The sequence below is a fragment of the Vulpes lagopus genome, chromosome 19, assembly GCF_018345385.1.
Source record: "Vulpes lagopus strain Blue_001 chromosome 19, ASM1834538v1, whole genome shotgun sequence".
Lineage (NCBI taxonomy): Eukaryota > Metazoa > Chordata > Mammalia > Carnivora > Canidae > Vulpes > Vulpes lagopus.
The window spans coordinates 3,743,795-3,770,777 of record NC_054842.1 but is presented as its reverse complement, the minus strand read 5'-3'; the positions used below and the strand labels follow the sequence as shown (position 1 = coordinate 3,770,777).

The 26,983-nt window shown below is 43.1% G+C and overlaps 2 protein-coding genes across 10 annotated transcripts in view; one reads left to right on the top strand and one right to left on the bottom strand.

The window, feature by feature from the left end:
- The window catches only part of FBXL2 (F-box and leucine rich repeat protein 2), a 108,327-nt gene extending 107,238 nt beyond the window's left edge, over positions 1-1,089 (top strand). For all 6 annotated transcript variants that reach the window (XM_041733773.1, XM_041733772.1, XM_041733774.1 and 3 more), the window contains one exon: positions 132-1,089. In XM_041733773.1, coding sequence (XP_041589707.1) covers positions 132-239 — 108 coding nt within the window. In that variant the 3' untranslated portion in view covers positions 240-1,089. The remainder of the gene's footprint in view (positions 1-131) is intronic.
- Positions 1,090-1,106: 17 nt separating this feature from the next.
- The window catches only part of UBP1 (upstream binding protein 1), a 52,084-nt gene continuing 26,207 nt past the window's right edge, over positions 1,107-26,983 (bottom strand). For 3 of the 4 annotated variants that reach the window (XM_041733767.1, XM_041733766.1, XM_041733769.1), the window contains 13 exons: positions 23,656-23,761; positions 22,878-22,984; positions 21,214-21,366; positions 21,002-21,112; positions 20,461-20,568; positions 15,507-15,610; positions 13,558-13,612; positions 13,136-13,229; positions 10,266-10,356; positions 9,388-9,503; positions 7,374-7,516; positions 6,614-6,665; positions 1,107-4,161 (listed from right to left, as the gene is read on the bottom strand). In XM_041733767.1, the coding sequence (XP_041589701.1) occupies positions 4,124-4,161; positions 6,614-6,665; positions 7,374-7,516; positions 9,388-9,503; positions 10,266-10,356; positions 13,136-13,229; positions 13,558-13,612; positions 15,507-15,610; positions 20,461-20,568; positions 21,002-21,112; positions 21,214-21,366; positions 22,878-22,984; positions 23,656-23,761 (1,278 nt within the window). In that variant the 3' untranslated portion in view covers positions 1,107-4,123. The remainder of the gene's footprint in view (positions 4,162-6,613; positions 6,666-7,373; positions 7,517-9,387; positions 9,504-10,265; positions 10,357-13,135; positions 13,230-13,557; positions 13,613-15,506; positions 15,611-20,460; positions 20,569-21,001; positions 21,113-21,213; positions 21,367-22,877; positions 22,985-23,655; positions 23,762-26,983) is intronic. The other variant, XM_041733768.1, reaches the window with a different exon arrangement.

Genomic DNA, 26,983 nt, shown 5'->3' with positions numbered 1-26,983 from the left:
AACTCTGCCTGAGCATCAAGTAGAGTGGATTCTACATGGAGAACTGTAGGCCTGTCTGGGATTGTCCCTCTAATCCTCAGCGTAGCCTCTTGATGACTACTCCGCACTCCTCATCTGTCCTCTGCTTCCAGGCTCAGCTCCCTCACGTCAAAGTCCACGCCTATTTTGCTCCTGTCACTCCTCCGACCGCAGTGGGAGGAAGTGGCCAGCGACTTTGTAGGTGCTGTGTCATCCTCTGACGACAGCTGCCTGAGCCCAAGGCACAATGAGGTGTTTCTTCCTCCAGAGAAGACCCGTCTTCCCCACCTGCTCCACCTTCACCCAAATCTCTTGGTTCTCCACTGGGAAAGACATTTACAGGTAAAAGACTTCAGTAGGAACTGCAGTAACTGGTGATAGTTTTCACCTTTAGTCTACCACGATGCAATCAAATCAAAGCCTTGTGTCTGTCAGCACATGGCAAGAGTGGTCTCAGTGCCGCCTGGAACATGCAAGAGACCTGAATCTAAGAGGTGGGTGCCTTCTTAGGTACAGAAGTTCTGCTGTTGGCTTTGTCAGCATTCCTCAATAGACCATCAGTGTTAGCACAAATCGAGCAGAAAAAATAAGCTGTTTTTTCTACCTGATACTTAAGCCAGTGGCCTACTTTAATTCACATTGATTTTATTTTGATTAGCAGGACTTTTTCCACTTGATGAAACAGCAAAACTTTCTCAAAGTGACCTGTACTGCAAATTCGTGATGCCTGAGAGTTTTATATGTAGACTTAGGTGGGAGGCAAGTTAGTAGATTTCCATGAGACACCAAAGAAATGATGACTCGGAACTGGGTGGAGCAGGGTCTTCACCTTTCTGTTTCTGTCAGCTTGTCATCTACACTTTTGGGGACCAGAAACTAAACAAACACAACTCAGAGGCTGTGTTGCCTGACTGGAAATAAGCTGTGGCATGCGCTACAGCAGGGTGCATTTTTGTTGTAGGAGAAAAGCTAATCATGTCATCTCTCACAAAATTTGGGGGACCTTAAGGAAATAGAATTAAGGCTTAAGTTATCTATAATATATATAATCAATTAAAAATAATGAATGGATGCATGTAGAATGGGTGTGATTTTTTTCCAAGTTTATTTTAAAATCTTAGAAATCAAGTTACACCAGAACTATTCAAAAATGGTACACACTTAAAACTCAGATCAGTAAAGCGTTGGCACCTTTTAGACTCATAAAAATGAATAAACCATTGCAATGCTTAAGTCAGAGGGTTTTATTGCTATAATTTTAATGGCAGACAAATCTGAGCAAAACCATTTTCCAAATTCAGACCTTTTAGTATTATCTAAAATCGGATAAGCTCTGGTTTCCATTCTGTGCTGTTCACATGTGTAGTATTTATTAAGATTAGGAACCCATCACCACTCTCACATTGTGAACTTCAGTGTTCACGGCAGCTGACCCTTCCTAACAACCAGCACAGAGCTCACGGGGAGCTGGAGTGGAACAAGCCGAGACGGTTATTTTCCCACAACTGGCAGGGCTTCCTTTACACGGGCCGTTTAGGAGCAATCAGGTTACAATGGAAGAGAAGGCAGGTGCACACACGACCCCTTAAGTTAATTTAACAAGACTATCAGAATGAGCATCCAGGCCCTGATGGAGTCAGGGCCGGACGATGTCCTCCAGTATTGCCCAGTCTAGCATGTGTGCTTTTATACCACAGCAACAATTTTGATATACATTGACACCACTCTGCGTGGGGGCGTGACTGATGTAGGAAGCTATTTAAATAAAAAGCATAAAACACACACTTGCTTCAGTAAATTATAGTCTCTCTTAAAAATTTCTATGACCAGGGCTTTCTATACCATCTCTTTTGAGCCAGGACACAACCATATCAGAGTTGCTGGACTCACTCCTCAATGACCTTTGACTTCATTAGAAGAAGGGAACAGCACAGATGAGGTTTCTCAAATGAGAAAAGCAAGGTGGCTTCCTCTGTAGGCAAGGAATAGTTCATGGAATAATCTGTCCTCAGCTCCATCATCAGCTTTGAGAAAACAAACCGAAAAGAATGCAACACATAGGCCTCACCTCTTAAAACATGTAGACTTGGGTGTGCTCAGCACACACGCATGGAACCCCCTCGATTCTAGGGCTTGAGGTGACACCGTCAGGAACTGGGATTTTAAATGAGACACGAGTTTGCAAAACAATCAGAAAACATTTATTATACTGAAATGTATACATCCTACTATTAAAAAAAATAGCAAATTTGCTGGTGCCATAATTTAACCTGCTTTGCTGGGACAGACTAATGTTCAATGCTGCTTGGTATAATTTCAAGTTCGATGAGCTTTTAAGTGTTCTTGACCCCACTTCTAAAACCTGATGAGGAATTCAAAATAGCACACAGCATTAAATGACATTTATTGTTCCATATATGTTGAGACTCAAAAAGGAATGCTAAACAGACAAGCAAAACTCTAAAATAAGAGATATGCTCACTTCTTTTCCAAATGATTGGTACAGAAGAGGTGTTCATATGAAAGCAAAGGGAGATGGCAGAAAGAAAAGTTACCCCGCTTCAGGGTCTACAGAATTACAGATCTTTTCAGACTGAAGATAAAAATGTATGAGACCAGGCTCCTCTGTATCCAATAACCCCCTCTACAAATAAAACACAAAAATGTCAAAGCTTTTTCCCATCAAAGTAGTTTGTCTTCTGGGAGAGATTTCAAAGCCCAAATTACTCATTCCTATTCCTGCCTGAACAAAGATAAGAATCAAGGAACACATTCAGAACCAAGACAGCTGGTCAGTGGTCAGAGATGCTACAGTCAGAGTGGAACTGAAGTTTAAAAAAACCGGTCTCCTATACCACAGGCCTCAGAGATGCTTGCTGGGGCGTGTGGGGAAGGCTTGGGGCCGGGAGAAGCGACAGAGGAAAACAGCAAAAGCCATGGACTCCCTTTGAGAAGTGCACTGGCAGACAAGCATTTGGTTTTGTGGAAGAGGCACCTTTTTATGGAAAAGAAGCTACTATGTTGTGTATTAAAAAGCCTCTTAATCACCAAAATGTTTACCCATGATTGTACTAAAGCTCAATATTTCAGAAGTGTGGTGAAATTTTACAGTACAATTTAGTGTTTCATTTATGACATCTCGTTTGCCATGAATAATTTCTACTTGTTGGTAACTCAAAGACCCCTTCACAGCAAGTCAGAAACTACCATACTTTCCCCCCTACCAAGGTCACCGGTTTCCACTGTCTGGGGAAGGGCTTTAAAAACATTTCAGAACAGGACAGTGCATGGTGGGGAGGACAGAGAAAGGGAGGAACACCACATGAGTTTCAAAAGCAATGGGGCTTCAAAAATGAAAACCAGAAACAAAATGCTAAAAATGGAAGCAGAAGCAAAAGGTTTTTCAATAAATCTTGACAAAGCAAAAACACAAAAGTCTTTGTACCTATTAGGATTTACACTGATCCTCTCACCAAGGTACTCTTGATAATGCAGTTTGTTTCAAGCCCGCCTTCCTGGCTTGGATCTTCCCCGCTCTGGCACGAGCCCGTCACACACACGCTTAGACATGATTTGTTCTGAGAAGGTGCCAGGCCTCTTACCTGACCACTGATCATGGTATGGGCACATCACATCTGCAGACAGATTCTGTGCTGAGTCCACGACACCACTGTTCCCACCCCCACCCTGGATCAGCATAAGGTTCAGGCAATAAGAGCCAAACTGGCACAGAAGGTAAATGCCCACAGTACGTTTTTACATTCATTTCCAAACCGCATACAGTGTAAAAAGACAGCAAAGGCTGCTTCTAGGAACTGTATCTACTGGCCTCTGCCAGGGAAGCAGGCAGCGCTGCCTGCATGTGGCCCCCAGAGCTGCACGCATGCTGTCCCAACGTGCTCACTCTCACGAGGATGCTTGGCTGTGGCAGTGACAGTGAGGAGATTCGCCTCTCATACAGCTCATTAGAAAGGTCATCTTGTGTTTTCAATATGAAACATTTCATACGGTAAAATCCAATCCCAAGACTTCTTGGATTCAGTCTTCACACACTTTTAAGCGTGACTTTATTTGGTACTGAATATAGTTCAGACTAAGTAAGACATCACTTCAAAACTATGTGGATACCATCGCCGTTCTCAGCTGCAGGAAAAGGAAAGAGATGTTACACACGATTCTTTCAGTCAGGCTTAAGACAATCAAGGCTATTAAACTGAAAACTGCCAGAAAGCTACAGTTTCCCTTCCCAACTCAAGTTCCCTTTAAATAATTCTAGAGAAAAAGAGCATGTACAACACAGTCCCTGTTGAGATATTTTACTTTCTGATGTTGGGCCCATATGCCCATCAGCACCCTGCACCCATGCTCCCTGTCACCTCTGGGGGGTACGGGACTCAAGACAAGTGGCCAAAATGATTTGAGCAGGGGGCGGGGAGCAGGGGGCAGAGCAGTGAGGACGCCGTGCAGCCCACGGGACAGCCACCTCCACACAACACAAACTGAGTGCTTCCGTCCATCTTTTCTGGAAATAATTTTGTAGCTCCTCAGAGGCAGATCTGAAATATTTTGAAAATATCACTACTTTTGTCTGATGGCCCAGTGTTAATCAGAATGGCTAGGAACAGTACAGGCATTCATCAAGAAACAAAAGAAATTTTTTCACAAGGACAGGAGCCTGAAAAACAGTGTACTGAGATCGTAGGGGATGTCCTGTGATGTCTGACATCAGCAACACAACCATACAATTACAGGATGAATTTCCTTGTTTACATCATTTGAGTTTTGCAGAGTAAAAGCTGTACTGCTTTGACAACAAAACACTGAGAGGAGCACTAAGCCCAAGATGCTGTGGCAGTGAAAGATGAAGTGAACAGCTCAAGAAAAGCAACCCTGCAGATAATGAGATGGCAACCTCGAGGCACCGGGCGCAAGCAAAGCCATAACATGGGTGCTATTTTACACTGCTCCCTTCAAGAATGACATCTAGGAAAAGGGGACACAGGACTTGTTCTTCAAGGTACAGCTTTCGTACTAGGACCGGATTCAGATGTTAGCCCACCAGACTTTTAAAGTCTCTTCTCATATAATAATTTTGCATTTAAAAATCCTTCCATTGGTGGCTTAGTGAAGCGTCTGCCTTCAGCTCAGGTCATGATCCCAGTGTACTGAGATCAAGTCCCACATCAGGGTCCCAGCTCATCGAGGAGTCTGCTTCCCTCTCTTCCTCTACCCTTCTCCCTTGCTTGTGCTCTCACTCACTTTCTCATTCTAATAAATAAGTGGCTAAATAAATAAGCCCTTTAAAAAAAAATCCCTCCATTAACCCTCTAGCTGGAACCTCCTTCCATATTCTTTCTCTAAATGATTTCCACAGCTTGGAGCTACTGCATCTTAAGTCCAGGCCTTTCCCACCAGCTGTAGATGGGGACAATTCCCTGCCAACTTGGCCTTTCCAAGCACACCTAAAATGGAACTGTTGACTGCTCCCCCACAACCATTCCTGCCTCTCTTCTGCAAATACCATCTGCCCAGCTGCTCTTACAAGAGTCACCACCACCTCCTAACTGTGGAGCCCAGCAGGGCCCTGCCCATAAATGTGTCGTACCCAGGTGACCTCTCCTGCCTCCAGCTTTCCCCCATTCTCACAGAGTTGTAAGACTGAAAGAAAAACCTAATCACATCACTCCTTGGTTTAAACAACTTCACTGACTTCCCAATGTATTTCTCTCTTTTTTTTTTTTTTTTTTAAAGATTGTATTTATTCATGAGAGAGAGAGAAAGGCAGAGACATAGGCCGAGGGAGAAGCAGGCTCCCTGCAGGGAGCCCGATGCAGGACTCCATCCCAGGACCCTGGGATCATGACCTGAGCCAAAGGCAGACACTCAACCACTGAGCCACCCAGGCGTCCCAACCCAGGGCATTTCAAATAAAATCTAAACTACCATTGTGCCCAGGTCCTGCACACCAGACCATACCTCTCACTGTGACTCCATCTTGTTCCATGTGCCCTTCATACCACCACGTGGCAGTGACACAGACTTCGCTTGGCTCTGCACAGCAGCCCAGCTCTTTCCTTCGCACCCTTGGAGTGTTCCCTAGGTGGGTGGCTCCCCTCATTCTCCGGGTCTCAGCATTATTGACACCTCCTCTGAGGCCTTACCATCCACACCACATCCCTCTACCCAACTCCCCCTTATACACAAGCACCTCCACTTTCCCATTCTTCCATGGCACTTAAAAGATTTTTAATTATATGCATCTGGTGGTCAATTCTGCTCTGCTTTCCCCACTAGGAGTTTCATGGAGTTCTGTTCCAGACCTTTCTAGCACCAAAAGCTGTCTGACACAAGGTGGTGCCCAGTGAAATGGTGGCTGAATTGAGTTTCCCCCTCAATAATCTAAGACTGATTCCACTTCCTTATTTGCTACTTAGTTTCTATTACAACCACTAGAAATATTCTCAATCCATTTTTCAAACTCTTCTTAAAACAATAAAGCCAGCATTTTCAAAAGTAAACACACAGGATGACTGTTGATCAGGCACACACTTTCATGATTCCAGCATTTCAAGACACATGCAGTCATGCAAAATACCTTTTACTGTGAAGAATAAAAAACAACTCTCATCTTGAAAGTTCTGAACCATCTAGAAGGATAAAGCAAATAACACAATTAAGATCCAACTTTTTTCTGAGCTGATCAGAAAACAGTTGAATTAGCAACCACAGGAAAATGTCATCATCTACATACTGTTGCACAAGTACAGAACTCCATGGTCAAAACAGTCTGGTAAAAGCAGTGTGAGGTAGTACGCATTTCCACCTGCTGTGCTGGCAGGGCCATGTGCTGACCAGGCTTGCCCGTGCCTGGTCTGAGGCAGTGCAACAGCACACCCTTCCCACCCAGCCCCCAGCCTACCAGGCCCCCCCCAGGCTCAACACAAAGCCTTGACGTGAGCGCTCCTCTACTGTTACTTGCTTGTCGCTGAGCACTGGGGGAACAATAACCTTAACACTTTCCTAAATCAGTCATCGAAGAGTGCACAAAAGGAAAATACACCCCAACACCTCCCTACATAAAATGGGCCAAAGCCCTGCTAAGCCCAAAGCTTCTGGGTGAGTTCTAAGGGAGGGTGGAGAGCAGAGGGGCTGAGCCACAGAGCTGGGAGTCCTTGTATCACTAGGATATCCAAAACTCTTGGTTACAGATTATTACAAGTTTGATCCCAGCTCTTTAAAACTGATTCTCAAGAGCACTTGCACAAGAGATCACAGAATTTTCTCACAGTCCTTTAACAACAGAAAATAAATGCCAGTGTGGTAGAGACAAGAGATGGCACGCCAGTTTACGTTACCTGATCGCTAACGAGAATGTGAATACCAGTGGGCCCCTGTCTGTAGACCTGGTTAATCTGGTGGAAAGGAATATTAAACACCATTGCAAGTTTTCGAGCAACTTCTGAAGCAACCATTTCTTCCAAGTAGATTGCATGATAAACTGAAATAAAACATGAGAATAGAATTTTAGCAATAGTCTTTGATCTGTGTTCCACAAGTTGCAGCACGGTGCACCTAGGGGCCGGTGTTTCTGGAACATTTAACTTAACAGCAGGTGTCATCTGTTGCATCCACAGTGAGCACAGCTCTTTATAGGTCCTGCTCAGTGACAGACTCAAGCCAGCCAGCGAGCAGATCATCAGTGCTAGAACCTGGCTTCCCCAAACAAGAGTGGTCTCTTGAGTGCTTAGAGTAATGGAAACCTCTGCTGAGTACACATCCTGAGAAGCTCAGAATGTGGAACTACAATTACGGTGAGACACAGAGCTGCTCTAGTGTGGAGTCCCCAAACTACAGCTTGTGTGAGCCAAACCCTAGCCTCACTCGTTCCTTTTTTTTTTTTTTTTTAAAGATTTTATTCATTTATTCATGAGAGACAGAGAGAGAGGGAGCGAGAGACAGGGACACAGGCAGAGGGAGAAGCAGGCTCCATGCAGGGAGCCCGATGTGAGACTCGATCCCGGGTCTCCAGGATCACGCCCTGGGCCAGAGGCAGGAGCTAAACCCCTGAGCCACCCAGGGATCCCTCACTCATTCCTTTCGAGCAGAATCTTATCAGAACATGGCCACACCCATCACTACATAGTCTTGGTGCTTCTGGCAGCACAAAGGCAGAGCTGGTGGGAAAGAGCCCCTACAGGGCCATAAAGTCAAGGCATTTCCTACTTGGCCTTTTTACAGAAGTTTGTGGAAACCCTTGATCTAGGGCTATTGGTCAACATTTCCTACACTCCTCCTCAAACACCTTCTGAGGCCCATCAGGCCTGACCCTGATTGCATAGATATAAATGATATATGACATTTTGATGACACACGGAGAGCTCCTTTAGGATTTTATCATTTCATACTAAGCCTCTGTATCCTTGGTCTTAAGATTCACAGCTTTTAAAGTCAAAATGACACCACATGGAAAAGCTCACAAGAGTGATGCTTTCCCTGGGATTTATCAAACACAAAGTGATTCTGAACAGAGCTTTCCCCAAAATTAGAGTAAATGGCTGTTTCTGTTAATTCCTTAACACATCTCTCTGGAAAGTTCTGAGTGTGTTGCCCTTATTTTGTTTCAGAATATGGGAAGAAGGAGATATTATTACCACACACTCAACTTCCCAGATGAGGAAACACATCCTTGAAAAGCATGATTGCTTTTCTTTTTTAGGGCCATATTTAGAGGACAGAAGGGCCAGGGCCTGTCTCTGCCCTAACCCAACACTCTATTACAGAATAAGGAGAGTCCATAGGCCGAGCAGCCCTCCCAACCTGCAGACGGATAGGCATGGAGTGTGCGTGTGGTGCCCCTGGGATGTGGCGCCCTCCGCACACTGCTCCCAGGGCTGGCCAGCTGCCTGTCAAGTCAAGGCTGCACACTCAGTGCTGTTAAACGCACCAATCTCTGCACATGTGATATTTTAAGTTTGTGCCCCCAGTCTGTAAAATGGAAAACAAAACAAAACAAAAACCCTCTTGCTTTCCTGGCACACGGCAATCTTATATTCATCATTTCAGTAATTTTGAGATATAAGTGGGGAATTAAAGCCAGCAAAACTCCCAAAAAGCATTCAGACTACTTCCACCTTGTTAGCTATATCTGGCACGAAGGGCCACGGACAAAGGAGATTCAGTGTGGTGGGGGAAGCGAGAAAGGCAGTAGATCCCTCTCCCCCAATGCCTCGGCCCAGCCCCATGGCCCCTCAGGCCACCCTCAACACTGGCCATACTCCCACCCAAGCCACTCAGCAGTCCCCATGCGGTGACAGCCCTTCCGAGCCCGGCTCCCGGCCTCCCTGCTGCTGCCTCTGAGTCGGTACCCACCATAGGGTGTCCCGCTGCCACTGTCACCTCCACTGCCTGCAGGCTGCTGCCCTTGCAGTGGTGAGCTGCTCGGCTGCTCCTGGCAGACATAGATGGTTAAGCGGGGCCTGACCGACCTGCAATCAGAAGACACCACATGTGAGCCGAGGGGAGAATGCAGCCCCACAGTAGGTACAGATGACAACTACAGGACTCTAAGTTCTATTTCCTTAAAAGAACTTTACAGTATTATTTCATTACACAAAATAATTGACTAATAAAAATATAAAAACACACACCTCACACCAACTATCACAGGTGGTCTAATCTGATGATCCAGACTCTAAACCATTGAGAGGGTCTGTCAGATGCTGGTAAATTTAAGTTTCAAGATTAAGTCAGCAATTTAAAGTTAGTAAGATTCAGTTTTAATGGAATTCTCACACCACAAGTCTAGAAATAGCAATGATAATAAATGGATCTTAAAAGCCAGAAAAGTTTACAATTCCATCATTTTCATTCACAATTAGAAGTTTACATTTTTAACAACTGTTTAGTAGTAGTCACATGACCTTGAAAAACCAGAGATTTGTATCGCTCACCTAAATGAGGAGTTTGTTTTCTTGGCAACAAACCCAGTCGTCTTCAAGAAATCAGTACTGCCCATGTGCATTCCTAGTCTTACAGTCTACCTCTGCCCTCATCAGTGCCTGCATCATATCTGGGCCTGCCCTGAAGGTGCACACAAAACAGTCTTCTTGTGAGCACAATGCCGCCATGCCCCAAGTGCACAGGCGCACGCCAACCTAGCACGGTTACACATTCTGCCCCAATTCCCCACACAAAGGTACAACCTAATTTCTCGAGCAAATGGTTCCTTTTAAAACACAGTATTTTACCTTGACTTCAGTGAATTATAGAGCCGAATTCCATCGGCTGCACCACAAATTTGTACTAAATCTTCCTTTGTCAGTTTTAATAAGTCGGCACCTGGAGAACAGTAGAAAGATTCTTCTCAAAGAGATGGAAAAAGAACAAGCAAAACTGGCTGCTGTACAGCATCTGTCTTCACACAGTGAACCGTCCCTCAAAACCATCACGGTCTCCCATATGTACGCTCATACACGCAAAAACACAAGAGCACCCACAGAGCCTCCCCCCACCCCCATGCTGGCACTCCCATGTTATGTACTGAGGAGGAGCTCAGAAGCCCAGAGGAAGGTCAATCAGAATGGCGAGCGGGGCCTACTGGACTGCCTGTTCCCAGTACATGACTTCACCTTGTCTTGGCTGGCTGGAGGTTGTGTGGATAAACATAAATCTGACCCCAGACATTTAACCTTGAGATCACAATAATAATGTTTTAGTTTACAAAAAGAGGATATGGAAGTCTAGAGTTTTGGGGACTCGCCCAAGTTGGTAGCAGAGCTGGGACCAGGCCTCTTTACACTTCAACATGTAAACGTTCTGCAACATAACTCTGTCACAGCAGCCAGTTTTAATATGAAAGGGAAGGCATGACACAGAACTGCATATCACCTTAAGATTGCCCCCACAAATCGCTGCTAAGTGTAAGCGCTTGGTAACTAGGATGTGCTTTAAAATACAACAGAAAAGCAGGAGAGGGAACGGTAGAGAGCAAGACTGACCAAAGGCTGGGGTTGGATACATGAAGTTCATCCCACTTTCCTACTTTTTATGCTTCATTGTGTCCATAATCTCCTCTTTCCCTTCATTAACACTCATGATGTGGTTTACTGGTACAGTTCAAGTACCCTCTGGGATTATGACAGGACTTCCATGTAATAAATACCCACTAGGTATGTAACAAGATAATGGGGTTACCTTTCTATTTTTGATTGAAGGCTTGCAGGGGAGAACCTACTGACTTCCTACTTGTAAAAGAAAAGACCAGGAAAGCCCACCACCATCAAGCAGACACTCAAGGTGTCGGTTTTCAGAGCTGGGGAAGCAAAGACTGGCTATCTCCCCCAGGGCCCAGAGCTGTGGCCAGAGATGTGTGTGTGCATCTCCTTGACCTGCACACAACCTTTTGTGAAGGTGAGTGCCTAGAGGTTCAGGGCGGCAGCCTCCCTGCCCCCCTCCCCATTCTACTGCTGGGAGCTCCTGCAAGCGAGAAATGCAAGAGGCCAGCTCCACATTTTCCAGACAGAAACACAGACTCATCTAACAGGACCTCCCTCAGCTCACACCGCCAGAGCTCTTCATAGCTCTGCTCTTCCCGTGTCTTTCCTGTGAGGGTTGAACATGCATCTTGCCTACACACTGAAATTTTTAGATTTTCAATTTTCCAGATAAAAATACAATCATATAAAAATGTGGCTACAAGCTAGCAACACTTTTATCCAGTACTTTAATTTTGAAGAGACAAAGAGCTACACAGGGAATGACTACTCACTGCACAACGTCACAATAAATGGCTGACAGAATAGGAAACTGTGTCCTTTGTGAAATCAAACTTACCCCTAGGTCAGATGTGTGCACATAGTTCTGTCCTCTTCAAAGGCTCACACTGCATTTCCCTGGCCCGACAGCACTGCGGGCCAGGCAAGCTCACTACCAGTTTACTGTGGCCTGGCAATTCTCAGGGGGTGTTTAGCCAGGCTGTGTTAGGCAAAGGGTCCTACAGCCAAATATACTTGGGAAATGCTGCTTCTGTCCCACATGGTATTTCTATCTCTGTCCCTCTCAACAGGTTTCTTACAGCACCACTGCAAGCAGCTGACTTGGTCCCTTTTAAAATTCCATCAACAGGGGCACCAGGGTGGCTCAGTCAATTAAGCATCTGATGTCTGGTTTCAACTTGATCTCATGGGTTGTGAGATCAAGCCCTGAGTCAGGCTCCACACTTGGCAGGAGTCTGCTTGGATATTCTTTCTCTCTGCTCCTTCCCCAACTCTTTCTCTTATATAAGTAAATAAAATCTTTTTTAAAAATTCCACATACTCCCTTAGCTAACTCTGCAAGAAAAAACTTAAGTATACAAACACCATACCTGAGTAGATTCATACCACATACTCCACCAGCAATAAAACAGAACTATTGATAAACATTATCACTCGGATGGACTCAAGGGCATTATGTTGAGGGGGAAAAAAGCCAACCTCAAAAGGTCACATACTATGTAATTCCATATATCTGACATTCTCAAAATGACAAAATCCAAGAGACAGAACACAGATTAATGATTGCCAGGGAGTAGGTATGGTGGGGAAGGAGCAGGGTAGTATAAAGGTGGTGATGGCATAATTCTGTATCTTAACTTTGGTGGTGGTGATACGAATCCATACATGTGATAAAATGACACAGAACTATATACACACTTTGCACCAATGTCTATTTCCCAGTTTTGATACGATACTACAATTATATGAGAAACTGAGTGAAGGGTACACAAAACATCTCTGTACTATCTTTGCAACATACTGTAAAGCAAAAAATTACGTTAAAATAAAATGAATAAAATGAGAAAAATTGCATAGAACTATATATACCTGTACAAAAATGAAGGTACATTAAATTGGTGAATCAGTAGATCGTACTGACGTCAGTTTCCTCGTGTAAGAGGGACACATGGTATGTTACCACCAGGTGAAACTGGAGAACAGGTACATAGGACTTCCTGCTAAGTGTTTTGACAACCTCTTATGAATCCATAATTACTTCAATTTTTTTAAAAATTAAGGTTAATAGAAGTTCAGAAACAAGTACAAAACACACATGTACACAAACACGAACACAAACATACCTGAAAAATTGGAAAACAGTCTTGTGTATGAAGAGAATCTGTTTTTGAGCAGCCATTGTTGTGTTTCCTGGATCGTGGCTGAAGGCTGAAGTTGCTATTAACAAAGAAAAATTGAACAGAAACACAAGAAACTATTCAAACGTACAAAAACAAAAAAAACCCAAAAAACCAAACCCCAAGTGGCTGGCATGTTATGAAGAACAATATTCACACAAAACACCGAAATCCTCCAAGTTTATTTTATTTTATTTTTTTTAATTTTTTTTTTTTTTTTTTTCCTCCAAGTTTAAAGTAAAAAAAAACACCCAAGAGGAAGACAGGTCTGACTACTCAGGGACCCAACAATGCCTTGGATCTCTGGAAGAGCCTTACAAATGCAGGCCCCTTAGAGCTTCAGGCAGCTTCAGGGAGAACATACTTACTTCACTGCAGGCCTGTGAAACTCCATCTCCCTGATGATTTGGGGAAGAAGAATTGCTGGGGAGAATGGAGGGAAGGAAAAGAGAATTATTTCATATATACATATATATGTATACATATATACACATATTTAAATCAAGATTTAAAAGCTATCAAACTGGGTAAATTTAACATAGTATCGGAGGACAGAGAGTATAAATTTGTGATTTAAGAATGCTGGCACCCCTGGTCAAGGGAGTGAGGGCAAAGAAAATGACTGTTTGATTTGTGACTCCTTCTCCAGCAGGTGTAGTAAGAATTGCAAGTTTTAATTGCAATTAAAAAAGAATTCCAATTATCTCCAGGGGTGCCAGGAAAATGATGGATACTCATTCATTTTAGTAAGGAAAAATACAAGAATCAAGATAAACAGTTAACAGTAAAATGCCACATACACACACACTTTAAGAAAATAAGGAGCTCTTAAAAAAAAAAGAAAGAAAGAAAGAAAATAAGGAGCTCTAACAAAGGGTCCTAAGTAAAAATGGAAAGTGAGATGCCTTTAAATAATACATGTACCCATGATAAAAGAGGGGGAAATCCAGGGCAACAAAAGGAACAAAGGGTGCCACCCCCCCTTGAGTTTTTAAGGTAACTCCATGGGGGAGCATGGCACCTTCCTGGTCCTGGGCTCAGACTCCTTTCTTAGCACCTGTACTTCAATGACTTAAGTTATGATCTGACCGGTGATTGTCCTTCCTGACCCTCTGGGACAGGAGGGTGTGTGTCACTCATGGAGCACAGCTCCCAGACAGTGCGGGCCCACAGCCCGCTTCTGGGGTCATAAGCGTCGCCCGAGACATCCCAGCCTGTGCTGTGAGACTAGTGGCGCCCCCAGAGGGCACGTGCCAGGGCCTGGTCTCCCGAACCAGAGTCCAAGCACCTGCTCCTCGTAAAGTACCAACATCTACCAGATAAACTGCCTACCAGTCTCTTCATCTCCACAGGGAAAAGCAGGTTTTTGTTTTTCTTATCAGACTCTGTTACAGACTGAATTCCTGTGTGCCCTCCAAATGCATGCCGACCAACCTTGTCCCCCCTGACCTGACAGCGTGACGAGGCGGAGCCGCTCGGAGATGGGGTGTCCGCTCCACCGTGTGAGGACCCAGGCGGCATCTTCAACCCAGGGGGCCCTCACCAGAACCTACCCTGACCTCACATGTCCAGTTCCACAACAGCAAGAAGCAAGTTTCTGTTGCTCTACAGCCCCAGTCACAGCAGCCAGGGCTGACCAAGACAGGATGCTAAGTGTAAGAAAGAGAAGCCTTCCTTCCCAGCTGGAAACTTCCTGACTGCAGGGAACTTCTGAGGTGACCTGCTTGGGCCTTTCAGAAAAGCCCCAGGAAGGCCCCCCCTCCCAGCACCACGCGGCCCCCACAGGACCCCGGCCCCCACCCGGAGCCCCTGGGCTACACAGATGCCAATCAGAGCCGCAGAACAAAAGAGAACAAGTCCACCATCACCATTTCTCAAGCCACAGCACTTTTAGAAACTGAAAGCCTTTCCTTTAAATTTAAAGACTTACCTAAATCAATCAATCATGTGTTGTGGGGGTTGTGGGGCAGAAAACGGCTCTCGTTTGATATGGTGCATACTTTGAACGCAACCTGAACACATCCACATCACAGTGCACTGTAACAACTCACTGCCCTTTTCCACCCACAGACTCCACTCATGTTTTCTCTCACAAAGGATGTATCTTAAAAACACCTCCTTTTCTACAATTTCCACAGCTGTGAATGTGTGAGGCACAAAGGGCTAAGAGCAAAATGGCTGGCGGGCAAAGAAAAGTCTTCTCCTTTCACACTGAGGACTGGAAACCTCAGCAAAGGAGATGCTGGAAGCTGAGCACAAGAACAGCACAGGAGCCTGGCATGGCCAGGCCCGGGGGAGCGGCGGCACGAAGCGGTACCTGTCAGGGACGCTGCAAGTGCCCTGCTGTGGGGACGTGAAGGCGGGCGCCGTGGAAGGGCTGCTATTCACGTAGGCTGTGGGGGTATCGGGCCATGGAGAACACTGAGGGCAGAAACAAAAACAAATTAATGAGATGGTTTTAAAAGTGTATAGAAGAAATATTTTTCTAAGTCACTCTCTAGTCTGGCCAAATGTGAGGTTATCAAACACAAGACACCTGACAGTCAAGCAACCTCACAGAAACATAGCAAATTTACTTCTGTGCGCCTTTACCTGCCACCTGCATCTACACACTGATTAGCCTCAGGGAGACCTGAAGTGGTAAGAACAGCAAAAATGTATGCAGGCATTTTTAATGTACACATCTGCACCACTGGCTTTCAAGAACTTTCACTCTCCTCTTTAGGAGTTCTGCAGCAGGCACCTATCAAGGTTTAGAACAGCAGAGGCAGGAATGGGTTCACAGGTGACATGAGACCAACGGTGACCAGGATGGTGGCTCTGTCCCATTAGCTCGCCTTTGCCCTCTCGCCCAAGGAGCAGCCTCACCAGTACCCAACTGATTCCTCGATTCCTCTAAGATTAATAATCCCTAAGCAAAGTGAGGCAGGCCTGGCATCAACATACATCAATATGTTTCGTGCTGTTCATGTCTTTCCACCCATCTGCACAGGTTTATTATTTACAGTTTCTCAAAGGGGCATGGTGAGCTAGGGTGTTTTTAACTTCAGGTACCATTCCGACCAAATGTAGAACAAAGATACAAAGATGCATTGACTATTATCATCAGGAAACGTGAAGAAGCTAGAGTCAAAAGCATGCTGAGCGGGCTGAGCCGGCCAGGGCAACCAAGTACAAGCCTTTCAACCTGAGCCACACACAGTGCGAGTCCACCTCCCTCACGTTCCATCTAGAGTGAGTCTGTGAGGATGGCCACAGTTCCAAGGCACCCTTCAGAAATCACTCTTCTCCCGTTTTATACAAAAAAGTTGTCATACCTCACCAGGGACAGGGGAGAGAAGACTCCCCAAACCAAGCAAAAGACCGTTCAAAGATACTAGGATAAACAAAAATATATATGACCCCCAAACATTTCTGAGTGTCTTCAAACTTCCTGCCTTCAAAAACTTCAGGAGACCTGCTGTCTGCTGACAGACTGAAATGATCTACCAGTTCGTACAAAAATAGATCACTGGGATCTTGTGCAGATAACTCAAAAGGAATTCCAAGACTTGAATGACACAGCTCAACAAAAAATAAGCACATCTAAACAAGTTTCTCTTACCTACAAAAACATCTAGAATTTGAGTGCATACTACTACCCTCATTCTTGATATATTTCCAATAACATTTCTACTTTTAACAACTATTTATCAAAATGTATATGATTTGCTGTTTTGATAAACTGGTACCACAATAAGTAGTTTTCAATTTCTTGGGACACCTGCCTGGCTGGCTCAGTCAGCAGAGCACGTGACGCTTGATCTTGGGATCATGAGTTTAAGCCCCATGTTGATTATAGAGTTTACTTTAAAAAAAAAATCTCAACTGACTAATGAGCCTTATGGTCAGAGGAAATTTTAAATTTCTGTAAGTTTGTCATAAAGAAGTAACTAGGGTGATCATTTAAAGATTTTCAAGCAGGGGCACCTGGGTGGCTCAGTTAAGTTTTGCATCTGACTTTTGATTTCACCTCAGGTCATGATTTCAGGGTCAGGAGATTGAACCCCATGCTGGGCTCTGCACTCAGCAGGCAATCTGCTTCTTTCCCCCCACCTCTCTCCTTCTACCCACCGCCCCCCCGACCCCTTCCCCCACTTGCTTGCCCATGCATTGTCTCTCTCTCTCAAATAAATAAATAAATAAATCTTTTTTAAAAAAGGGTTTTTTGGCATAAAAGTATGTCATATTGGGATGAAATTATTTATAGGCAGTGGGAAAGAAAATGGTCTTCTTTGCAACTGTTTACATTCATGATGAAAAGTTTCATGTCAACCTCAAAATATGTAAGGGAGTATATACTTTTTCATAATTATTTTGAGTATAGAAGGGTCTAGACCCCAGTGTGAATGAGCTAAGAAACTGTGAAGCACTGTGAGGGCAGAAACTAGTCTCCTTGATGGTTACAGGTGCTTACAACATGTCTGACATCCAACAGAAGTATGGACAGAAGGAAAATAAAATAGAAATCCCAAGCTCTTCCCATTCTTTACAACCACCCATTATGTGCCCCCTTAAAAATGGGAAAAGTGACTAGAGTTGTTTCAACTACCAACTTTCTTAAAGAGCAATCTACTCTAGCTGGATAGCACTGGTGAACTCACTGCACACATACCAATTTCACTAGAAAGGATCTTTCAGTAGTACTTCCTCCTTTTAAACTAGGGCCTTGTTTCTCTCTTCATCTTACAAAACAGTACCTCCTTAGCTTGTGCGGTCTGAGGAACCCAACCGGTAGATCTAATAGCTTTCTGGGTGTCACATGTTCACCATCATCTCCACTGGCTGGAAGATGATTTTCTTACTACATCATCCCCCACCGAAACAAAATACTACAATGCAGCCTAACTTGCACATCTGAGTGAGCTAAACCTTATAATATCAGGCCCCCTCCACATCTGCTCTGTTAACACTACCAGCTATCTGAGGAAACGAAGCCATCAAAAGGCTTCAAGTTAACACGGCACAGTAATATGGCAGAGCCACCAAATGTACAGAACCTCCATATACACACCTATTTCACTTGCATACATCGAGATTCCTTTAACAGTAGAAAAGCACAGCTGCTAACAGCTGACATCTAAAACTTGTCCAATAAATAGGACTACTCAATGAACACCAAACTGGTCCTCCTGGGAGGCCTCAGCTCCTAGGGAATAATGGGTGGCAGGTTCTGAAATGGCCCCCCTACCCACGTCTCACAGGTGCCTCTTCCAGTCTCCACCCAGGAGGGCAAGGACAGATTGAAGAAGACTTTCACAATGTTTCTACTACCCTGTCATGCCTCCCAGCCTCCCTGTCTTCAATGTGAGCAATGCTACACTGTGCTGAGTCTGTAATTTGTGATGGCTCCAGCAACAGCTGGCTTGGACTTATGTGGGCACCGTTCTGCTGCATGTGAACAAAATCCCTCCCCCTTAAGATTGGAAAATGCCAACCCACCCTAGACTGTAGACAATAGCGGCCCCCTTGTGAGCCAGTAAAATACAGCTCGGAGACAGAGGCTAGCAGATCCTTAACGGGTTTGTCAGGTAGCAGCTCTTCGGAACCAAGAGCAGGGCCTCCATGCAGTTGGGACCATTTCATAGCACCTTTTAACAGGTGAACCTCACCTCCCATCCTAAAGAAAGCCACTGTCACTATCCAAGAGCTGTGAGCAACGCTGGCCTTTCTTTGTAGACACTTACAGAAATAGAGGAAATGCTGTGGACTTTTTAAAGGTATTAATCTGTACTTTGTTTTCAGACAGGTTTCAAAAAGGAGCTTTAACCACCCCCTAGAAGTATCTTACCAAACCAAACACAGCCCAGGGCAGTAAGCAACACGCTCCAGGAAGATGTGAAATCCCAGGCCAGGGAACTGCTGACGTTTTGCATACTTTAGGCTTGAGTTAAGAATCATTAATGATTTACCAACAATTCTACCATCTCCAGATAAGCTCTGGATTATAACAGATTTATTTAATTTATGAATTATCAGAACCCATTCCTTTTAATTAAATAGTTTCTAACAAGAGAGGAAAACTGATTTGAGTTACCAGGATCTCCCAGAAAAGTTTACCAAGAGCCATTTGTGAGTCTTCAGCTGGGAAACGAGAAGATTAAAAACATAAAACTGGAGGGGGCATTCCCGGGAAGGAGCAGACAGTTGTTCCACACAACCAGAGAGCTCAGTTAAAGAAAATGCATCCTGTGTGCTCCCCATCCATCCAGATGACTACATGTGCATGGTTCTTGCCTATTTTCATGCAGTGCTTTAATTTGGAAATGAGGTTCCTGTGATAGTGCCGGTGACTTGCAGAACCTCCAGAGAATCACACAGATGTGTAAGAGTGAAAATCCCTGTCTGGCACCTTGATAGCATAAGCACTGCCTTGATGGAGAGAGTGGCCATTGATATATATGATGACGGTTACTTTAAAAAATTATAGAATGCTCTGTGTTTACATTTATTGTAGGGACATGGTGATCTAAGATTAAAGGACAGAATAAACCTTCCTAGACTGTTCAATGAAGAACTGGGTCATAAAATAAGAATCTGCTGCACTGAAGCTGATGAAGCCAAAACCACTGACTGCATGCTCGGTGGACCAGGTCTGAGGGTAGTGAGGTGCGCTAGACTGGCCTGAAGCGTTAGATCATACTGCAGGAACCAAGAGGAAACACTGATGCGAAGGTTTCTACCAGTGCTGCCAAACAGGCTTTTAAAAGCACAGACACACACTCTTATACTACATGCAGGGAATTGTGACACAAAGTATTGCATGTTAATGTCAAGCTCGCTGCCATCATTTCTCTAAATATCCATGAAATTTTCTTATCAGTTATACACATGAGAAAGCAAAACTTTTCTTTAATTACACAAAAATGATAACTATTTTACTAAAGAAAGTATTTTTAATTAATTTCAGTGCTCTTGAAGGAAGTGTGTGTGCCAAGGAAAGAGAGGAAGGGAGGGAGAAGGGGAAGGAGACGGGGAGGGAACACATTTCTGGGTGTCGTTTCTCCCTCCAAAACCACCCAATATGGTCAACTTTGTTTTAAAGTGTTAGATTTAGGAAATTTTCCTCAGTGAGGAACAAACAGAAAGCAGGAAGTCTAAACAAAAGCAAATTAAATCAAGACAAGGACATCAAAAACAAATTTGGCTTTACTTTTCTGTGGAAGTTGATCCTATATCTAACACTGCACAAGGTTTCTTGCACAATGAAAAGAGAAGCAGAAGTCCCTTACACTGCCTCGCTTTGCCAGAGAATCACCGTAGTCTGCTGGCAAAGTCCGCTTGCTGGACTTTTTCTGCTCATGTTCAACTGCATCTTCAATTATAGGCTCAAGCCTCATCTGGACAAACACCAAAGATTGGGATCAATGTCTTTTCATTATACAAAGAAAGATCTAATACCCTGTTTTATGTCTCTGCAGTCCAATTAAACAAACGTATGACTAGCAGGATTCAAAGTTAAAGAAAATGCAAAACCCCAGCAGTGAAAAAAGTCAGACATTCTAGGTCCCGACTTCATCTCTCACCAACTTCAAGGTTTTGAAGGTCTGTTTCTGAGACCTGATTGGGATTTCAGCATCTTCATTCAACCCCACCCAGGAAACTTAATCTATTAAAACCCCCAAATTTAAGTAAAATCCTTTCCCCACAAATTTCATCAAGAACATTCTACCACCCCACCTTCCCGACCCCGCTACAGCGCAACTCCTCCTTAGAGAGTGCTGATATGCAAACCGCTCTCCTCCTCGGATACCAAACGCTATTGTGCGCTACCTCTGTGAGGATGGTGGTGTCATAGGATGGCTGATACTTTTCCTTCTCGTGAGCCGTTCTCTTCTCCATCTTCTCTCGGTCGGTTTTTTGTTTCCTATCCGCACCTTTAGGCTTGAAAACAAAGCAGATGATTTCATCCACTGGGCTGAAGATGGACAACTTCCAAGCAAAACTGGGCTTCAGTAACTAAAAGCCTTGTTTCTATGGCTCACCTTAAACACTTTGATTTGGCAGCTAGCTGAGTGTAGATGATCCGTGTATTCTCCATTCTCATTCTGCTTAAAGGTATCAACCTGAATCCTGAAAGGCACTCCCTTCTCACCACCGTGCTTCCTTGGGGTAAATTCTGTGCTGATGCAGTGTACCTGAAAAACAACTCAAGCTGAAAGGGGACCCAACGGACCGTCCGCTGAGTCTCCTTCTATTTTGCTCCTTCTCAGATGTCCTCCACTGCCATAAATTCAAGATCCTTTCAAACTCCTGCATATTAGCCAGATGGCTGTCATGAATTTTTTCCGTACGGCTTTCACAAATCCAACTGGGCCTTTCTGACCATTCTAGCAATGAGCTCTCCCCCAGTCCAGTGCCTCTCCTCATCTAATGCAGGACTTGTTTGGATCATAGGTACATCTCCTACCCTCCACTCCAGACTGAATGATGCTCTCAGATCCGGACTCCCTGGCTCAGTCCACAGCATCCAACACCTCACTGCTGAGAGCTTCTGTTGTCTGCCCTCTTCTGTCACCACCTGGACTCTAGCCAGCCCAGCAGCTTACTGCTGTGTCTACACACACCAGCTGTGAGACCGCCTGGAGCAGGGCCACCATTCACCCTGCTTGGATCAATCCAAACTCTTCTGTCAACCTTCAAAGTTCACTGAGGATAACGCTCATTTCCCACCACTTCTGCCCCTCTCCCAATCCCAGCATGATGTCAACTAACGTGTACCATGCCCCTAGTGATTATTGGTAGTATTTGCTAAACCACAAGAATCACAAAATACTACAGATACTTAAAAAACAAATATTCTTTACAGTTCACACAAATCAGACTTATGCTGATTAACAATTAAGCAATTTCCCTTTCTACATAAAGATTACCTTCTTGTATACAAGCTATAAAAACTACTACTGATTGCATTTTACATACATTGTTTTTTTAAAAATTCATCTCTTAGAGATATAAACTGAGTATTTATAGGTGAAATTAAATGCCTGGGAGTTGCTTTAAAGTATTCCATCAATAACTAAAACAAGGGAAACTACTACTAACTGCTGAAGCCAGATGATGGGTACCCTGAGGATTCATCATTATTATTCTCTTACTTACTTTTGTGGGGTTTGAAATTTTCAATATTAGAATGTCTTTAAATTATACTAGAGAGAAAATCTTGAAACTGTACACTTTTCTCAATCCCACCCTTTTATTCTATTTTGTTAAGTAAACTCTACATCCAATGTGGAGTTTGAACTTACGACCCAGAGATCAGATTCGTACATCCTACAGACTGAGCCAGCCAGGTACCCCACTCCCATTCTATTTTAAACAGCAGCTTTTAAGTTCAAGAGAAACGTATCTAATGAACAATAAAAGTTTTGATTACTGTCACTATCAATGGTAAAAGTAACATTTGAATAATGCTTTACATACCAGACTGTCTTTATATATGTTAGTCTATAAATGAGTCAGTAGATTAAGTCCAATTTAACAGCATATACATATTTAAGTTTAAAAGTATGTAAAATAGAAAACATTACAAAAGAGCTTACAAACAAGCACTTAAAGAAGATACATTCATGTGTCAAGAATTCAATCTCATCTATGGCCTTCTAAATGCCTCAGCTAGCATGCTTCTAATAACATAAAAACTCCAAACCTGAATGAAAGCAGACGTGCGCTTTGCAGGGTCCCACAGAAATTCAACCGCATTTAACTGGCTTGGATTAGTCCTTGTGTCAATTATTCCCACAGACATTGGGATATCTGTATTTTAAAAAAAGTTACATAGAAACTCATTCACTACGAGTAACTAAAAAGCTTACAACTTACTATAATTATGTTCAAATGAAGCTATTGCTCCACACAGAACCTTTCCCTTCAATGCTTTCCCTGTCAACGGCTCAACAGGTGCTAACACTGAAACCCACCTAATGCCTATCAGACTTTCTCCCAGGATGGCTGGTGGTTTCTTTTCTTTAAGATTTTATTTATTTATTCATGAGAGGCACACAGAGAGAGAAGCAGAGACACAGGCAGAGGGAGCAGCAGGCTCCTTGAGGGGAGCCCGATGCAAGACTTGATCCCAGGACCCTGGGATCACGCCCTGCGCCAAAGGCAGATGCTCAACCACGAGCCACCCAGGCATCCCTTTCACCATGGTTTCTACCTCATTTTATTCAACATATAATGGATGGAGCCAATTGAGAATTAAATAAATGATTTTAAACCCCAAATTCTTTGCTTAGGTTCTTTTAGCACTAAAAGCCCACTTCATTTCTAAACCATAGAACAACTCAAGGCACACAGGATCTGCTAACACCAAAACTCTCTCCACACAATTATACATGGTGCAGGTATATATACATGGCGCCTTCCATACCCACCAGGCACACCTAAACAACTGCCTTCATCTCTCTTTTGACAGCCACTCGTACCTAAATCAAGAAGTCTGTCTCCTGGACGATTCCACTTCCAGCCTTCAAGCTGCTGATGCTCCGTATATTGTAGCCGTCTGTCATGGAATACAACTCTTATGATGCTCTATGGAACAAGTAGGGAAAATGAGTACTTTTAAACTGTTCCAGCTAACATGCGGAAGCATTTTCACTTGTTATGTATTAACCTCTAATAGAGGAGCATACCAAAAAAACAAAAAACAAACAAACAAAAACCCTGCTTTAAACAACTTTCTATTACTTTTTTAAAGATTTATTTATTTATTCATGATAGACACACACACAGAAAGAGAGAGAGAGAGAGAGAGAGAGAGAGAGAGGGAGAGGCAGAGACACAGGCAGAGAGAGAAGCAGGATCCATGCCCGGAGCCTGACATGGGACTCGATCCCGGGACTCCAAGATCGTTCCCTGGGCCAAAGGCAGGTGCTAAACCGCTGAGCCATCCAGGGATCCCCCTTTAAACACTTTCTAAGTGAACTGCTTTCTTGGAATAACATCTGGATTATAATTATTTGGTGCAAGATTTGTAACTCGGAAATAAAAGGTGCAAATAAAATGGTTACTTAGGGAAAATTTTTATTTAAAATCTGATAGTGCAATTCAAAGTTAAAGTACATGCCCATAAAATCAGTGAGCAAGAACTCCATTTCTATGAAGAAAACATCAGATGCACACAGGAATTACTAAAATGAAAGGGCAGTATAAACAGAAACAGAGAAACCAAGGTACAATGGTAAAACTGTTCATTTAAAATAATAGTTGAGGGCAGCCCTGGTGGCGTAGCAGTTTGGTGCCGCCTGCAGCCCGGGGTGGGATCCTGGAGACGTGGGATCAAGTCCTATGTCGGGCTCCCTTGCGTGGAGCCTGCTTCTCCCTCTGCCTGTGTCTCTACCTCTCTCTGTGTGTCTCTCCTGAATAAATCTTTATAAAAATAAATAAATTAAATTAAATTAAAATAAAATAAAAAATAAAATAAAATAAATAAGATTTAAAAAATAAGATTTAAAAAATGAAATAAAATAAATAAAAAAATAAAAAATAAAATAAAATAAAAATAATAGTTGATAACTGAACTTCTTTAAAGACAGTCAAGGATGAGTACTAATATATAGAAATGCTGAATCATTATATTGTAGCTGAAACCAATAACATGGCATGTTAACTATATTTTAATGAAATGAAAAAACAAAAGGATTGTCAAGGAACAGGTAGGGGAATCTGAAAAAAAAAAAGGGAAGAACAACATATATGCAAAAGTCATCTCTACAATTTCACTTGCAAGAGGTTATCTGAGGTAAGCAAGGGAAAGGAAAAAAAAAAAAAAAAAACAACTCACAGGTAAACTTTATCCAAACAGGATGGTTTGTTCCCAGGGAAGACTTTACTCCACAATCTCTAGGCCAGCTCTCTGTTCTCCACCCATCCCTCCTTCGCCTCCCACAGGTTTGGGGTGCCAACTATTGTTCCATTCCAGGAACAGGAAAACAGGTCATCCAAATGCCTTCAGATACCACGTTTGCACTAATTCATGATTGTGACACATTTATAGATAACTTTCTCATGATGCAATAAGATAATCGTATTTCTAACAGATGCTCTGGTATAAATAGGAAATAATTTGTTAGCAATACATACAAATACTATTTTAGTGTGCCTGCCTTCCCTATCCACCAAGTACTGTTCAAAACATAGTAGATAAGTATTTTGAAGCAAACTATTTAAAAGTAGCTATATCTTAATTTGAAATACAGTTGACCCTTGACAGGATGGAGATTAGGAGTGAATTCCCACACAAAAATCCATATATAACTTTTGATCCCCCCAAAACTTAACTACTTAACAGCTTACTGTTGACTAGATACTTTAGTGATAACATCAACAATTGAAGAACATATATTTAGTATGTTATATATTATATACCATATTCTTACAATTAAGCTAGAGAAAAGGAAATGGTTACTAAGAAAATCATAAAATACATTTACAGTACTATACCTTATTTATTGAAAAAATCTGCCTGTAAATGGAACCATATCATTCAAACCTGTGTTGTTCAAGGGTCAACTGTAGTTTAAAAAGAGGCCAAGTCAGTCATCAGGACCAAAGTAGAAATCTACAGAGGCACAGTTGCTGCTCTGATTCATGTCCATCTGCCTTCCTCCACCTGCACCCACGTGAACAGGGCCTGCCCAGGCAGTCCACCAACACCCATGTCATGCTGCCACCCACTGGCAGCAAAAACCTCACGGGGAAGGTACACAGGCTGGCAGTGGCCCCTGGGTCACACTTACCAACACACTGAACTCAGAATAAAGTGCAGCACTGAAATGTCATGATTTTGATTCTTCCATATTTAGTAAGACCCAGACTGAATCCACAAGTTCAGATGGAAACAGTATGAAAATGTGGGTATCATTTGAGAGCTTTACTAAACCCCGTTCTAGATCAGACTAAGTAAGGAATATGAAAGGAGAACCATACTTAAGAAGTGGCAATATATATAAGAAATCTTCTTAAATGCAATTGGAAGAGAAAAAAAAAAAAGTCATTAACTCAGACACCTAGACAACCAGCAACAGCTAAAGGGCCCTACCAATATGACGAACAGAATAAGCACCTCACTGAGTACAGTAAGCATGCTCAGCGAGTTCCAAAGCATCGCTGACACTCCAGCATTTGCTCCCCAGACTCCCCCACAGTAGCAGAGTCAAAGATCATGGGGCCAGGAATTAGATAACAGACTGCTATGGAATATTTTGGGGATCTTCTTGGTAAAAAAGGATGTAATTTTTAAGAAATTCACCCTGCAGTCTTTGGCTGTAGCAGACTGTAGCTCTGAATCCTGGACCAGCTCTCAAGACTTAATTGGATGTGTTCTGGCACAGCCACCAAGTACCAGAAAAGGGGCTTTATCAAGTGGAAGATAAAACCGATTTAAGACCTTTTAAAAATTAACCTTTCCAATCCGTAGCTGTTTAAGGAAACTGATGCTTCCAAAGACGAATCCTGGTTTAATGTCAACAAAATATCCACTCTGTGCTTATAGGTGGATGGTTTCTCTACTGTCAACAGTTCACTATCTCATGATGCAGACTCATTTTTGCTGTAATTTCTTAACTTGCATTAATTTTGTATATTAAGTGTTTTTAATGTATTTTAATTTGGAACTAAGTCCAAGGAAGCTGAACTTAAAAAGCAGTCATGCAACAACTTAATTAATCCTACCATTCCAAGTTACTCTGACAGATATTTTTAGCTAGCTTACCAAAAGTATTTTAAACATTAAGTCTCCTCTAGTAGAGGAGT